The 15,385-nt window shown below is 35.6% G+C and overlaps 1 protein-coding gene across 2 annotated transcripts in view; it reads left to right on the top strand.

The window, feature by feature from the left end:
- KLHL1 (kelch like family member 1) overlaps positions 1 to 15,385 on the top strand; it is a 357,107-nt gene that overhangs the window by 205,885 nt on the left and 135,837 nt on the right. For both annotated transcript variants that reach the window (XM_035003252.1, XM_035003253.1), the window contains one exon: positions 5,572 to 5,784. In XM_035003252.1, coding sequence (XP_034859143.1) covers positions 5,572 to 5,784 — 213 coding nt within the window. The remainder of the gene's footprint in view (positions 1 to 5,571; positions 5,785 to 15,385) is intronic.

A 15,385-nucleotide genomic window follows, 5' to 3' on the forward strand; every position in this document is an offset into this window, starting at 1 on the left:
GATAGATAGATAGATAGATAGATAGATAGATAGATAGATAGATAGATAGATGATAGATAGAGAGAGAGAGAGAGAGAGAGAGATCCGGATCTTAACACTAGACCACGTTTTCCTGTCCCTAACACTCCTTTGGATCATTGGAAATGTATTATTTCTTAAAGGCATCATTCTATAAAATAAAGAGCCTAGAAAGAAATTATAATTTAAAAAATTGGGACTGGGGCGCCTGGGTGGCTCAGCCAGTTAAGCGTCTGCCTTTGACTCAGGGCATGACCCCAGGGTCCTGGGATCGAACCCCGTGTCAGGATCCAAGCTCAGTAGGGAGCCTGCTTCTCCCTCTCCTCCCAGCTTGTGCTCTATCTCCCTATCTCTGTCTCTCTCTCTCTCAAATAAGTAAATAAAATCTTTTTATTTTATTATTTATTTATTTATTTATTTATTAAGATTTTATTTATTTAACACAGCGAGAGAGGGAACACAAGCAGGGCGAGTGGGAGAGGGAGAAGCAGGCTTCCCAGGGAGCAGGGAGCCCGATGTGGGGCTCGATCCCAGGACCCTGGGATCATGACTTGAGCCGAAGGCAGACGCTTAAAGACTGAGCCACCCAGGCACCCCAAAATCTTTTTTTTTTAAATAAAAGATTGGGACTAATTATCATACTTTCTTAGGTTTATGTGAGAGTTTTTAACATAACTTTTTTTTTTTTTTTACTTTCTCATGATATTTATTATTTTTCTGGGGCTGCAATAACAAAGTATTAAGATCTAGGTAGCTTAAAACAACAGAAAAATATTCTCTTATAGTTCTGGAAGCTAAAAGTCTGAAATCAAGATGTGAGCAGAGCCATGCTCTCTCTGGTGGTTCTAGGGAAGAATCCTTTCTTGCCTTTTCCAACTTCTGGTGGTTCCTAACAATCCTTGGCATTCCTTGGCTGGTGGCAGCATGATTTTTTATCTTTATTTTCACATGACTTCTTCCCTCTGTCACCTCTGTCTTCACATGGTGTTCTCATCACTGTGTGTCTGTTTCTGTCTTTTAACACACCAATAATTAGATTAGAGTCCACTCTAATCCAGTATGGCCTTAACTAATTACATCTGCAATGACCCTATTTCTAAATAAGGTCACATTATGAGGTTCCAAGTGGGTGTGAAGTTTTGGGAGACACTACTCAATCTGGTACATGATGTAACTTCTGCTTCAGAAGTCAAGATATGCATTTTTCAATCTTGTCCTTGACAATAGTAGAATCATGCATATATCAGAAACTCTCAAAAATTTCCTTGCAAAGGATGCAAGGAATTATAGTTTTATAATTCAGACTTTAGACCCAAAATTTACATTTTCATACTTATATAATAAGCTTCAATCAGAGGATGTAGGGCAATTCTCAGGCTTACCTTTCAGTTTTCCATTTATTTGATAGTATGGGCCTCCTAAGAATACATCTTTCTAACCAATAACTTTTTAGATAGGCAATTAAATGAATTCCATAGCCTCTGGTGATTTGTAATCAAACCAGAGATTCTGTGGTGGTCTGGCAAAGGATTGACCTTCCCAACATAATGTTTAAGGCAGTGATTAGAAGGTTCTTCTAACTGACCTCTGGTCAAAAAGTGCAAGGTGGTGAAATATAGATTTTAATTCAGTAGACATTCATAGCAAAGCAGTTTCTTTGAGTTAACCATATAGTGTATAATGTATTGTATTTGTAGTAGCTGTTAATGAAGTAAACACTGTTAAAGTTTATGTTTGAACATTAATGAAATATTTTACTACAATTTAATACCCATATTTTAAAGTAAATCAATAACTAAAATATGATAATTGAATGGATTCACTTATATTCTGCTTGACCTATTATTACCATTAATTGTTAGCTAACTTTTAAAATAATGTAGAAAAATGAATTTCTACTGGAATTTTAAATTATTGATATGTTACCAATAATAAGAGGAAGACAATAATATAATTAAGGGAGAAAAATTAATATTAGAATGTTTATGTCAAATTCAGGAAATAAATAACAGTAGGTAAGAAAATTCTGCTTAGAAAACAAAATTGTGTATTTTTTATAGCTAGCAAAATTATTTAAAGTATTATGAAGTAGGAAAGATAGTAGAATTTAGTCTTGTAATTAATAAAGATTGCTGTGACTTAGGTAGTGGCAACTTAAGTTCAGTGCTAAAATTTCCTTTATAATAAATAGTTCAATCTATGTGTAAAAGATATATATAGAGAGATATTCCCATTTAATGGAGAGACTGTCAAAGTTGTAGAATAAATTTATTTCACTATATGGTCTAAATTACACTATCAGTATTATTTCTCACAATTTTTCTGTGCTCATTCTTAATCAAATTGACACACCAAATATGGCCCTTTATACTATATTACCTGCTATTATGTCTTTGTTTATATGCTTTCCCCTGGTCATAATACTACATCTTTCCATTTCCCATTTCCTAAGCTACCTCCTACCTAATATTCTAGGTCCATTTGAAAAACCTGCTTTTCCAGATTTGACAAGTCATTTCCTAAGCACTGCACATTTTATAGGTGTCCCATGTGTGGTAAGCTTTTTGATGCAAATCCATTTTGTTCTCCTCGCTACAGTTATCCAGGACCATATGTTAGGTGTTCAGGAAATCTATATAGAATGAATTATTGAATAAATTAAAGTTATTGTACAAAAGGTAAATAGGCCAAAGAATTTTGATGCCTCTCCCCACTTGGTCTTCTCACATGAGGAGTTAGCTGAAGTGCACAAGTAATGTTAAGGAAACTGGCGTGACTTTGTTTTTTCTTTAGTGAATCGAACATAATGAAAGTAAAACAGTTTGCAGAAGCGAGATTGCAAAAAACAGGAAAATATTAGGCAGGGTATCATGAAAAGGAGACTTGATGGAGAAAACAAACAAACAAAGAGCAAAGAGAACTTTAGAAATCCAAAATACATAAAGTTCATAATAAACTACATAATATGTGGACAGTATGAGAGATCCAATAATATCTGATATTAGCTCCCAATGTCCAGTTTATTTATAGCAGTTTTTACAAACCACATGGCTTATTCCCAAACATGTAGTATGGCTTGCAAAGATATAAAATTATAGGAATATGCTCTAAATCAGATGCAGGGATAAAAGAAAAAAAATAAAATCTGCTGTAGCGATATTAAATGAAACTATTATTGGAGCTGTCTGAAGAAGAAATCAAACTATAAAAGGCTATAGCCTTCCTAACAGATAGATTTCAATTTAACTCTAAGTTTTCTAGAGGCCAAATAAAAGGAGAAATCTGATCAATTTCATAATTTACAGCATCCATGATAAAAGCAAACCAATTTACTCAGGAGAAGTGCAATTATTCTTGCTACTAAAACCCACAAGAAATTTCTCCCAAGTCATCATAAAGAGGCCACGTAAAATATAACGAAATATGTCTTAAACAATATCTTTGATAGACACCACTAAGAGTTTCATAGACCTGCTTTTTTTTTTTTTTTTTATGGTACCCCATACTATATACTGATGGTTTAGCACTACAATTCTGTGTGTGGTTTAATAGAGGCATAGATTTTTCAGTAACTGGAAAAATGGATGGACAAAAAATCTTTCAAAGATTCTTCAAAAACATCTTTATCTTACTAGAGTCCTTTAGAGAAACTTAGTGGCCCCACATCTCAGAACACTCAGTTGGTTAACTCACTAAATAGATATTGGACATCTATAATTTACACAGTACTTGTATTAGGCACAGAGGAAACACAGGGGACAAAAATTTCCAGGAAATCAGCTATTCTTCAATGTCAATCAAATGTAAATAAATAGGACAAATGACCGGAATGAAAGTAAAAGTTGACATTCTTTTGTGACAGCTGAAGGCACCTCAAGCCTTGGATTCAGTTCCAAGGATATACTCAAAAGGTGGGTCAGGTCTCTTTTAGAAAATAGGTTTCGGATCTGCTCTGACATACAGCTTAACGGGCACGGGCTGAATCTGCTACTTAACATTAGCATTGTAGCATAGTCATAATGCCTTTTGGGGAAGAGATCTAGTTCCATCTGTTTCAGGTTTTTTCCTACAATAGGCATGTATTGGGATTTCTACCACAACTGTGCCTTGAAAACTATGATCTGAGAAACCTCACTTCTATCTTCCTTGGAATTGAGACACGGGGCGGGAAGGGAGGTGGAACAAAAGAGGGGGTCAGTCAGATCTCTGTCTTCTCTAACCATATATCTGCCACCAAAGCCTCTCTGCTAGCACATAAGAAGGTTTTTGACAAGTCATTTTAAAAGTGTGTTTGAAAACCACCGCACTGCTGTGCACTATTCCCAAAATTTTATTTTTCTCCACAAAGATCACCAACACATCTATTCAATAACTATGTACTGTTCACCTGCTGTGTTCCAGGATTGAGATATGCAAGCTAATTGTCAAGGTGGTTGTCTCAAGGAGCTTAAAGTTTGTGATAAGACCCCTAAGGGCACTGAAGATTAGGCCACAGTTTGGTAACTACTGTCTCAGAGATATAAATACCATGCACTGTGCACGCATGGTGGATGGGGTAGCCAGATCCAATGTGAGTGGACAGAGGGCTCGAGAGTTCCATATGAACTGAGTCTTGGAAAATGGCAGAAATTAGGAAAACAAGGTGCATAAAAGTCATTTTAAGCAATAGATGAGTGAGGGGGGGGACATGTCAAACAGGATGGCAAATTGAAAGAGTAAGTAATGGTGACTAGATAGAACACAAGAAAGGTTAAAAAGTGTAGTCTTCAATTTAGGAAGAGGTCAGATCATAAAGAATTAGTGTATTTAACCAAGAGATTTGAACCAAAGACAAAAGGAGACCAAACTAAACCAAGCAAAAACTTTAGAGGAATGCCATGAAATTTATGTTGTAGAACTATCTTTCTAGCATGATCATAGAGGATACAGTAAAGAGGCTAAGAATAGAGTCAGGCAGAGTAATTAGAAGGTTATGGCAGCAATCTGGAAGAAAATAAATGGGAAACTAAATTAATCCAGAGAAACTGTCATGAGAGGAGGGAGGTATGAGAGATAATAAAAGGGTGGAACATAGGTGCTTTTGTGAAGTCTATGGCCTATCTGTCCTGTTTTTTCCCTTCTAAGTAAACAATGATGCATCTTATAGTGTTACTTACTTCCTATGTAATTTCATTCCCACTTTCTGATTCATGTATATGTCGTCAAGCTTTAAAAAATTTGAATGCTGTTCTCTTCAGTCACCAAATCTTACACAGCAGTCCACTTGAAACTTGAACATTTAATCACTTAGTACATTCTGCCTGCATCACAAAGCTCAACAGTATAATCCTCCAGTTATTATAAGATCCGTGCTATATCTGATACATTTTCACTTCAATTACAATCACAAGGCTTTCATTTTAACAGCTTCTAGTTTCTGAAGGATTAAGTCTCAAGGATTGTTTTATAATGAGAACAAAAATTATTGATGACTTTTCTCATTTCTTTCTGAGATGCTTTCCCAGCAAAATCAAAGTGAAGCCAAATTTATGCCAAGATGTTTTCTCCCTGCAGGAAAACATAATGGAAGTTATGAGAAATCAAGAGTTTTTACTGCTTCCAGCTGAGGAGCTCCATAAACTCCTGGCCAGCGATGATGTAAATGTTCCTGATGAAGAAACCATCTTCCATGCATTAATGATGTGGGTCAAGTACGACATGCAGAGGCGATGCAATGACTTGAGTATGCTTCTTGCCTTTATAAGACTGCCACTGCTTCCACCACAGGTAATTGCACATGATGCTGTGTTAACAGCTACTCTGTACTGAAAGATCCTATATTAAAAGTAACATCAAAATGTAAATAATAATAATAATAATTTAAGGGCGCCTGGGTGGCTCAGTTGGTTAAGCGACTGCCTTCGGCTCAGGTCATGTTCCTGGAGTCCCAGGATCGAGTCCCGCATTGGGCTCCCTGCTCGGCAGGGAGTCTGCTTCTCCCTCTGACCCTCCCCCCTCTCCTGCTCTCTCTCTCTCATTCTCTCTCTCAAATAAATAAATAAATAAAATCTTTAAAAAAAAAAAGGAAGAGAAATGCATTTAGGTAACTAAACAAAGAATAAATTGTGAATCCAAGCACTGGATTTTTCTCAATCTTTCATCCTAGGTTATGATGCCAGATATCCTTAGAGCCTGGGGATCTTCTCCCAGGATAGAAATGGCCAATGAACACTGTTAGCCAATAATAAGTAAATAGCCTTAACCATTGATAGATGTTGTGGCAATTGGTACCTTAGACCACTGCCCACCCATTCCAACTGTTAGTTGAAATGTGGGGAGCTTTGGGTTTTCCACACAAGGTATCATGTCATCTGCAAAGAGTGAGAGTTTGACTTCTTTGCCAATCTGAATGCCTTTTATTTCTTTTTGTTGTCTGATTGTTGAGGCTAGGACTTCACCCCAAAATTGCTAGCACTCATACGGCAATTCAGCAATGTGGTGGGATACAAAATCAATGCACAGAAATCAGTTGCATTTCTATACACTAACAATGTGACTGAAGAAAGAGAAATTAAGAAATCAATCCCGCTTATAATTGCACCAAAACCCATAAGATACCTAGGAATAAACCTAACCAGAGGTAAAGGATCTGTACTCTAGAAACTAGAGAACACTTATGAAAGAAATTGAAGAAGACACAAAGAGATGGAAAAACATCTCATGCTCATGGATTAGAAGAATAAACATTGTTAAAATGTGTATGCTGCCCAGAGCAATCTACACATTCAATGCAATCCCTATCAAAATAACATAGACATTTTTCACAGAGCTGGAACAAACAATCCTAAAATTTGTATGGAACCAGAAAAGATCCTAAATAGCCAGGGGAATGTTGAAAAAGAAAACCAAAGCTGGGGACATCACAATGCCTGACTTCAAGCTATATTACAAAGCTGTGATTATCATGGGGCGCCTGGGTGGCTCAGTCGTTAAGCGCCTGCCTTCGGCTCAGGTCATGATCCCGGCGTCCTGGGATCGAGCCCCGCATCAGGCTCTCTGCTCGGCAGGAAGCCTGCTTCTCCCTCTCCCACTCCCCCTGCTTGTGTTCCCTCTCTCCCTGTATCTCTCTCTGTCAAATAAATAAATAAAATCTTTAAAAAAAAAAAATTAAAAAAAAAAACAAAGCTGTGATCATCAAGACAGCATGGTACAAAACAGACATATAGATCAATGGAACAGAATAGAGAGCCCAGAAATGGACCCTATGGTCAACTAATCTTTGACAAAGTAGGAAAGTATATCCAATGGAAAAAAGACAGTCTCTTCAATAAATGGTGCTGGGATAATTGGACAGCCACATGTAGAAGAATGAAATTGAATGATTTTCTTACACCATAGACAAAGATAAACTCAAAAATGGATGAAAGACCTCAATGTGAGACAGGATTCCATCAATATCCTAGAGGCAACCAACAAATCAATATAAAAAGAACATTCATAAATCACAATGTATGATATACAGAATAAATTATACTCCTGAGTAATTTATATGTTTTGTTTGGTTTTACTTCTCCAAAGCAAGCATAGATAAACTACTTCCTGATAAATCTGACAATTTTCCACGTTTGTCAGTATTAATGTTCACTACTTAGTGTATTATATATCTTATTTTTACGAAGGAAAAAGAAACAACAAAAAAAGAACCTTTAACTCTTACAAACGAAAAAGGTAAAAATTAATCAAACACATTAATACAGTCTATTTTTGGTCTTTGTTTCCTTTTAATTTGTTTTTGTTCTTTTTTTTTCTCTCTGATCTGCTTGCTGTCTGATTAATTAATCATTATACAGACATCATCAAAGAAATAGTCTTCTCTACAAAACTAGACTATAATAGTTTTTTAAAAATGTGGAATAAAAAAAAGAATAAAATAAAAGTGTGGAATAATGTTATTCTTCTCTAAAAGAAACTTGAGAAACAGCGTCTTTAAAACAGAAATGCACGGGCAATATATGCTTCTAAAATCTTACAGATTTACCTTAAATAGTATTTAGTTTCATGATCATTTAACCCACGATGACATTCACAGTTCAAGTTACAACATTAAGAAAATACAAAAACTTCTTATTTCAACAGTTTTTGTCAGTGAGTTATAATGTAAAACATGATATGCACAAGCACAAACTTGTACATACACACATTACTATCTTCTATAAAAAGAGCAGAGAAGTCAGAACCTAATCTGAAAGCCTTTGTTTCTTGCTACAGTGCTCTAAGTGTCTCTGCTTTTGTCAAGGGCTGAGACCACTGCTTGTGGTTTGCAGCCCATCTGTCTTGCCACTGAAATTTCTCTACACTGGTGACCCTTCCATGTTTTATATTATCAATTTTTTCCATATTGGATCATTCTAATTAACTTGCAAAGATTTATTATTTCAAACATATTAAAACGAAACTCCTCATATTCCTACCAACTGTTCCAATTCTGTTTCCATTTCGAGCAAAACATATAGTTATTATTTATAGTTAATAAATATATTTATTGGGGCGCCTGGGTGGCTCAGTTGGTTAAGCGACTGCCTTCCGCTCAGGTCATGATCCCAGGGTCCTGGCATCGAGCCCTGCATTGGGCTCTCTGCTTGGCGGGAAGCCTGCTTCTCCCTCTCCCACTCCCCCATCTGTGTTCCCTCTCTCGCTGTCTCTCTCTCTCTGTCAATTAAATAAATAAAATTTTAAAATATTTATATATTTATTAATAATCATCATTCTCTCTTCAACCCACTATAATCAGTCCTTTGAACTATTCCAAATCACCCAAAACCTCCATGCTGTCATACTTTTCCCCATCTCACTTGTTTTCATCTTACTTGGCTTCCCAGCAGCTTTGACAAAATTGATCTGGCCACTCTTACTCAACTGTTACTGCTAATTTTTTCTACTCTTTGATGTTGCAATGCCCCAGGACACCATATTTTCTCCATAAAGAATAACATTCTTCTATACTTTTAAATACTATATAGCAGTCAATTATAAATTCCAAATTTATATCTTTAGCCCTAAACTCTTCTTGAGAGATAGATACACATACCCAGTTAACAACTTGACATCTCTAACTAGATATCCAATAGCCATTCAAAACTTCACATGGTCAAAATGGAAGATTTCAAAGTTCCAAGACTTCCTCCCTGCCCCCATTCTCAGTAAATAGCCCTAGGAACCATCTAGTTGCTCATGCCTAAATTCTAGAATCACTTTTAATTCTCTACTTTGCATTGCATTTAATATTCAATTCCTTAGGAAGTCCTTTTTGCTGTATTCTAAACTAGATCCTAAATTCGTTCTTTCTTTCTTTTTTGTTTTTTTCTCGGTCTTTCTACAGCCCCATCTTAAAATAACCTACCACCATCCTTCTCCAGCACTATTGGAATAGTCTCCTACCTGTTATTCTAACTTTTATGCTTAACTATAGCATTAATTTCTAACTAGCAACTAGATAGAACTTTTAAAGTATGAATGCATTAATTTCAAACTTAAGATTTATATCCTTAGGACAAAATCCTAATATCCCTGTCCTACAAGGTGTATATCAGTACCATGATTACTACTTCCCTGACCTAATCTCCTCCCAGCACTTAGTACCCTCTAAGGTCACTGATATTCTTTCTGTTTCTTGTACAATTCAGGTTTATTTCTTCGATAGCACATTTGTACTAGCCGATTCTGGGGGCTAGAATCAGAGGCCTGCCAGCGGAAGAGGATGGTGGTGATATGAATAGTCTTCTCAGGTGTAAGCAATGAAAGGGGGGGCATAGTTTATAGATAATTAAAGACAATAATAAATGGCTGAAAGTCAGTCTATTTTTATTATTACTATACCTTGACAATCCTATACGACGCCATTGATAATATATTCCTACCTACTGGGATGAACTGCCCACCACACCCTTTTTCTTGTCCTCTACTGCCTAGAAAATGTTCAACTTTATCATAGCATGGCTTGCTCTTTCTAATTAGTCACATGCCACATCCAATGTGTCCTGCTCTTAGCACTTTCACCTACTATTTTCTTGCTTAGTTTTAGTCTGTTTTTATCTATTTCCTTATATTTTTCAGAATACCAGACCTGAAGTTCTTGTTCACAAAGTTCTTGGCATAATTGGTACTCAGAAAGTGTTTGTTGAATCAACAAATGAAAGTTTATTTTAGGTCTTAGGAATTTTAGCTTCATTTTACCATCTCTTGATATAAGATTTACCTGGAATGAGAGAGAAACCTACATTAGTGCACTATGATGGAGCTAACAGTGGGTACTAGGAACACAGTTATAAAGAGCATGTTGATTCAGACTTTACTAAAATTCCCTTATTGAATGGACAATGGGAAGGCAAATTGAATAGGATATACTCTCTCATCTCTTTGCTTTATTAGGGATATTCAAAGAACATAGATTCATCAGAATTCCTTTAATTCAATGAAGTATTTAAAAATAACTTAGCGTCCGCCTGGGTGGCTCAGTTGTTAAGCATCTGCCTTTGGCTCAGGTCATGATACCAGGGTCCTGGGATCGAGCCCCGCATTGGGCTCCCTACTCTGCAGGAAGCCTGCTTCTCCCTCTTCTACTCCCCCTGCTTGTGTTCCCTCTCTTGCTGTGTCTCTCTCTGTCAAATAAATAAATAAAATCTTTAAAAAATAAAAAATAAATAAATAAATAAAAATAAAAATAACTTGGCTACGAGAAAAATTTGTTCCATTTTCATTGCTAACATAATAAATCAGAAAACAAAGTCCATTTCATGAAAAAAACAAAAACAAAACGTGAACTTAAATTAGTTCATAAACATTTTTGTACATATTATATAATATAGATAGCGATTACCAAGAGGCCACACAGTGTAAGAACAATTATTTTTCTCAATTAAACATTAAAGAAGAATTTCATTTTTTATTCATGCCTATTTTATATAACAATGATAAAATTAAAGGATATAATAATTTGTAAGGGGACTAACAAAAATTGTGGAACGTTTGTAATGAAGCAAAAGCTATTTAAATCATTAAACCATTTCCAGTGATTTTAATTTAGGATTTGGGGAACTCAATTAACTGATGAAACTACTTTAATATTTTAGTAACTAAAGTTTATAGAGATGAAATCTGGAGATGAAAATAGGATCCTGGCACTAAAGAATACTCCTGATCTGTGGGCACATCTAATAAGTAAAGCTATAGTAGAGGAAATTTACCTTGATCCATTTATAAAATTATTTTGATAAGTAATTTATTTGGGATATAGATAAAATACATATGTTCCTAAATCCCTTTTCAACATTGCTATTTTTATAAAATATTTTTGCTTGTAATTCTTTGAGGAAAAGCAAGGCAGCCTGTGTGGCTGAAGCAGAGTGATCCAAGGGGTGAGTTGTTAGAAAAATTTAGAGAAGGTGAGGATATAAACCATTGAATGACTTGTAAGCAATTGTAAGGACTTCGTACTTCCTTGGAGTGTAATGGAAGCCATTGCAGAGTTTTGAGCAGAGAGCTCGATCTGATGCACACAATTAAATGGACTCTCTAGTTGCTGTGTTGAGAGTATACTGCAGGGAAACAAGAGTAGAAAACGGAAATCAGTTAGGAGGTGATAGCAATAGCAGAGGTGAGATATTTGAGAAGTCGAAGAGTAATAAGGTAGTAACAATGAAGATAATGAGAAGTGTTTTCATTCTATTTTAAAGTACAGTCGATTAGATGGGAGAATAAGAGAGGAATCAGAGATGATTCCAGGTTTTTTGGCTTGAGCCCCAGTTGAGGAAGGATACTATGGAACAATGACTTAAAGATTTCTTTAAGTCTTCACGTGGAGGTGTGGGGTGGGCAGTTGAATGCATCATTCAAGTGTTGTGGAGGTATGCTAGGAAATATAAATTAGGAAATTGTTGGCATATAGATATAATTTAAAGCCATGATATGAGATAGTATCACCAAAGAAGTCAGTATACATATATACAGAAAGAGAATGAAGAATGATGTTCTGGGCATTGAACTATTACCAAACTAGAGATAAAAAGAAAGAATGTAATAACTGAAATGAAGACACTAGTCAAATAGAATAAAAACCAAGGGAGCTTGCTGTGCAGAGAGCAGGGAGTAAACCATCAGAGAGGACTGAGTGATCAGCTGTATCAAGTGCTGCTGAGAGGTCAAATAGAATGATGCCCGATAATTGACTTTTGAGGAATTTAAGGATAAGAAAGTCATTGGTAACTTTGACAAGATTAGTTTCTATAGAATAGAGCTAAGCAAATAGGGAAAATGGAATTTAAAATAGTAAATACATAGAATCTTTGAAACTGCAAAACTGAACAGAAAAATTAATCCGTAGGTGGCTGGGTTTATCGGCCAAAAGCCCAATGAAGAGAAACAAAAACACAGTGAAATTTTAACATGAAAAGTTTATATAAAGAATCATTAACTATAAAAAGGATTTAGAGTAAGGAATAATTAGAAAGTAGGAAGTTAAAAGAACTCTAAAAAATATAGAAATAGCAGATTTCTGAGGCATACCTCAGAAATATTGTGGTTTTAGTTCCAGACCACCTCAATAAAGTGAATATCACAATAAAGTGAGTCCAGTGAATTTTTTGGTTTCCCAGTGCATATAAAAGTTATGTTTACTCTATACTGTAGTCCATTAAGTATGCGATAGCATTATGTCTTTAAAAAACAATGCATGTACCTTAATTAAAAAATACTTTATTCCTAAAAATGGTAACCTTCATCTGAACTTACAGTGAATCAAAATCTTTTGGATGGTGGAGTGTCTTACCTCCATGTTGATGGCTGCTGACTGATCAGGGTGGTAGTTGCTTAGGGCTGGGATGGCTATGGCAATTTCTTGAAAAAAGGCAACAGTGAAGTTTATTGTATTGATTGACTTTTCCTTGCACTACTAATTTCTCTGTAGCAAGCAATGCTGTCTGATAGCGTTTTACCTACAGTAGAACTTCTTTCAAAATTACAATCAATTCTCACAAAACCTGCCACTGTTTTATCAATGAAGTTCATAAAGTAATACTCTAAATTCTTTATTTCAACAGTCTTCACCAGGAGTAGATTCCATATCAAGAAACCACTTTCTTTGCTCATCTGTAAGAAGCAACACCTCATCCTTTCAAGTTTTATCATGAGGTTACAGAAATTCAGTCACATCTTCAGGCTCTATTTCTAATTCTAGTTCTCTCTCTGTTTCTACCACATCTTCAGTTACTTCCTCCAGTGAAGTCCTAAATCTTTAATTTGTAACAAACACAATATCTACAAAGCATAATAAAGCAAAGCACTTAAAAGAAAGCTTGCCTGTATAAGGAGCAGCTACTTACTACCTTAGGGCTGAGATGGAGCACCAAGGAAGCACCCCACCTGCGATCCAGACCTCCTTGAAGAGGTTACAGCCATGGCTACCTGGATGGCAGTGAAATCACTGTGGTGCAGCCATGGCAGAACTTTCTAGAAACCTGTCCTTTAGAACTTACTAGAAATCTTCCCTCTAGGTGTCCTCAAAGAGGTATCTTGCTACAAAATCACCTGAGGGGACTGCTGGGGTAAGCTTCTAGGTTCTCTTGGCCACCATGCTCTGCCGGAGGCAAACACTGGAGTAACTGCATTCATTGCAGGAACCTGATGAGTAGGCACACTCAAACCAGAGAGCAAAATCTCCCGAAGGTGTCTCTCCAGCATCCTCTACTGAAAAAGCCTAGTGTAGTGCTAGCTGGCAAAGAAAAAAGTGTATTTAAAGGACCATTTTAACATCCATTTCACAAAACAGTTGAAAAAGATCATTTTGGAGCTGAGGGTCAATAAACTGAAAAACAAACAAACAAACAAAAAATTAATTAATTAATTAATAAACACCAAATTGTTGTAGGGGGGAGGAGAGAGATCAAGCATGTTTGCATACTTACAAGTGTGATTCCGAAGAGAGGAAATTTGATGATGTAAGACAGAGGGAAGAACTATTGGAATATTTTCTTTGAATGTGCTAGAGTAGGGTAGGATTTCATGCACAAGTGGATAGATTGGCTTTAGAAAAGAGGATTATCTATGAGAATGGGTGAAAAGCAAAAACACGTGTACAGATCTTGGTAAGTGAGCAGATGCAATGGTATACATGAGTGTTTATTTGGATCCTATTTTTGACTCTGATATTAATTCAGTATTTGATCATGGAAAGTTTGTTTAATTTCATTGGGCCTCAGTTTTCACATCAGGACAAGAAGATGGGAATATTCTTTCTGTCAGTAACATTGCATGAATGAAAATAGGTTTTCTTTTCCTAAGAATTGATGCCTACTCAATAAATAATTGACATAAATAATTTTATAAAGAATTAAGATATGTATGCCTCCCCATCTGAAAAAATATTTTTATTTTTTTTATTTTTTAAGATTTTATTTATTTGACAGAGAGACAGCGAGAGAGGGAACACAAGCAGGGGGAGGGGCAGAAGGAGAGGGAGAAGCAGGCTCCCTGCTCAGCAAGGAGCCCGACGCGGGGCTTGATCCCAGGATCCTGGGATCATGACCTGAGCCCAAGGCAGACGCTTAATGACTGAGCCCCCCAGGCACCCCTGAAAAAGATAATTTTGACAATGCCTCAAACCTCTCGTGAAATTTCATTCAATAAACAACAAAACAACTTGAAGAACTTTTTGCTCACCAAATAGATATGGATTCCTTCCATTGTAGTCATTTTTTCCTAATAATCATCGTTCACAACTTTTAAATGACAAAAATCCTATGACTTAAAAAATAGATAAACTGTTTAAAATTACTTTGCAAACTTGTATAATTTACATCATTCCTAAGAGGAAAGGAAGCAAAGTATAAGCTATGAGAAGGAATCACAAGTGAATTGAATTTTATCACACGTGTATTGAAATGACTATACTGTAATTTTAATTTCCAAGAGTATCAAATACATAAAACAGTTTATTATTATAATGACTCTGTAAATGGAAAAACTACCCCCCAGAGAAGAACAATTTAACATTAATGACTATCCAGAGAATCAGGCAAATGCACTCTTTTCCATTCTAATTAAATGGGAAATACCTATAGGTCACCCAGAATAAAAGTTGTTACTTTAATAATATTCAAAAAGTAACAGTACACTGCTAATGTTAAAAAATGATAAATACTTGTGTATTATTTTGCATAACTATTCAGATTTATTGGACTGATTTTTTTTTCAAAATATAAAGGTAAATTATCTTAGAATAATGTTATTGGTGCTGAGGATCATGCAATTTCATATTCTAACTATTAAGAAAATGGCACACATGTTAATTTGATATTTCCCACAAATACATCAAATTTTCCAGTTCAGTACCCCT

Source organism: Mirounga leonina, unplaced genomic scaffold (assembly GCF_011800145.1).
Source record: "Mirounga leonina isolate KUSES-001 unplaced genomic scaffold, KU_Mleo_1.0 Mir_127, whole genome shotgun sequence".
NCBI lineage: Eukaryota > Metazoa > Chordata > Mammalia > Carnivora > Phocidae > Mirounga > Mirounga leonina.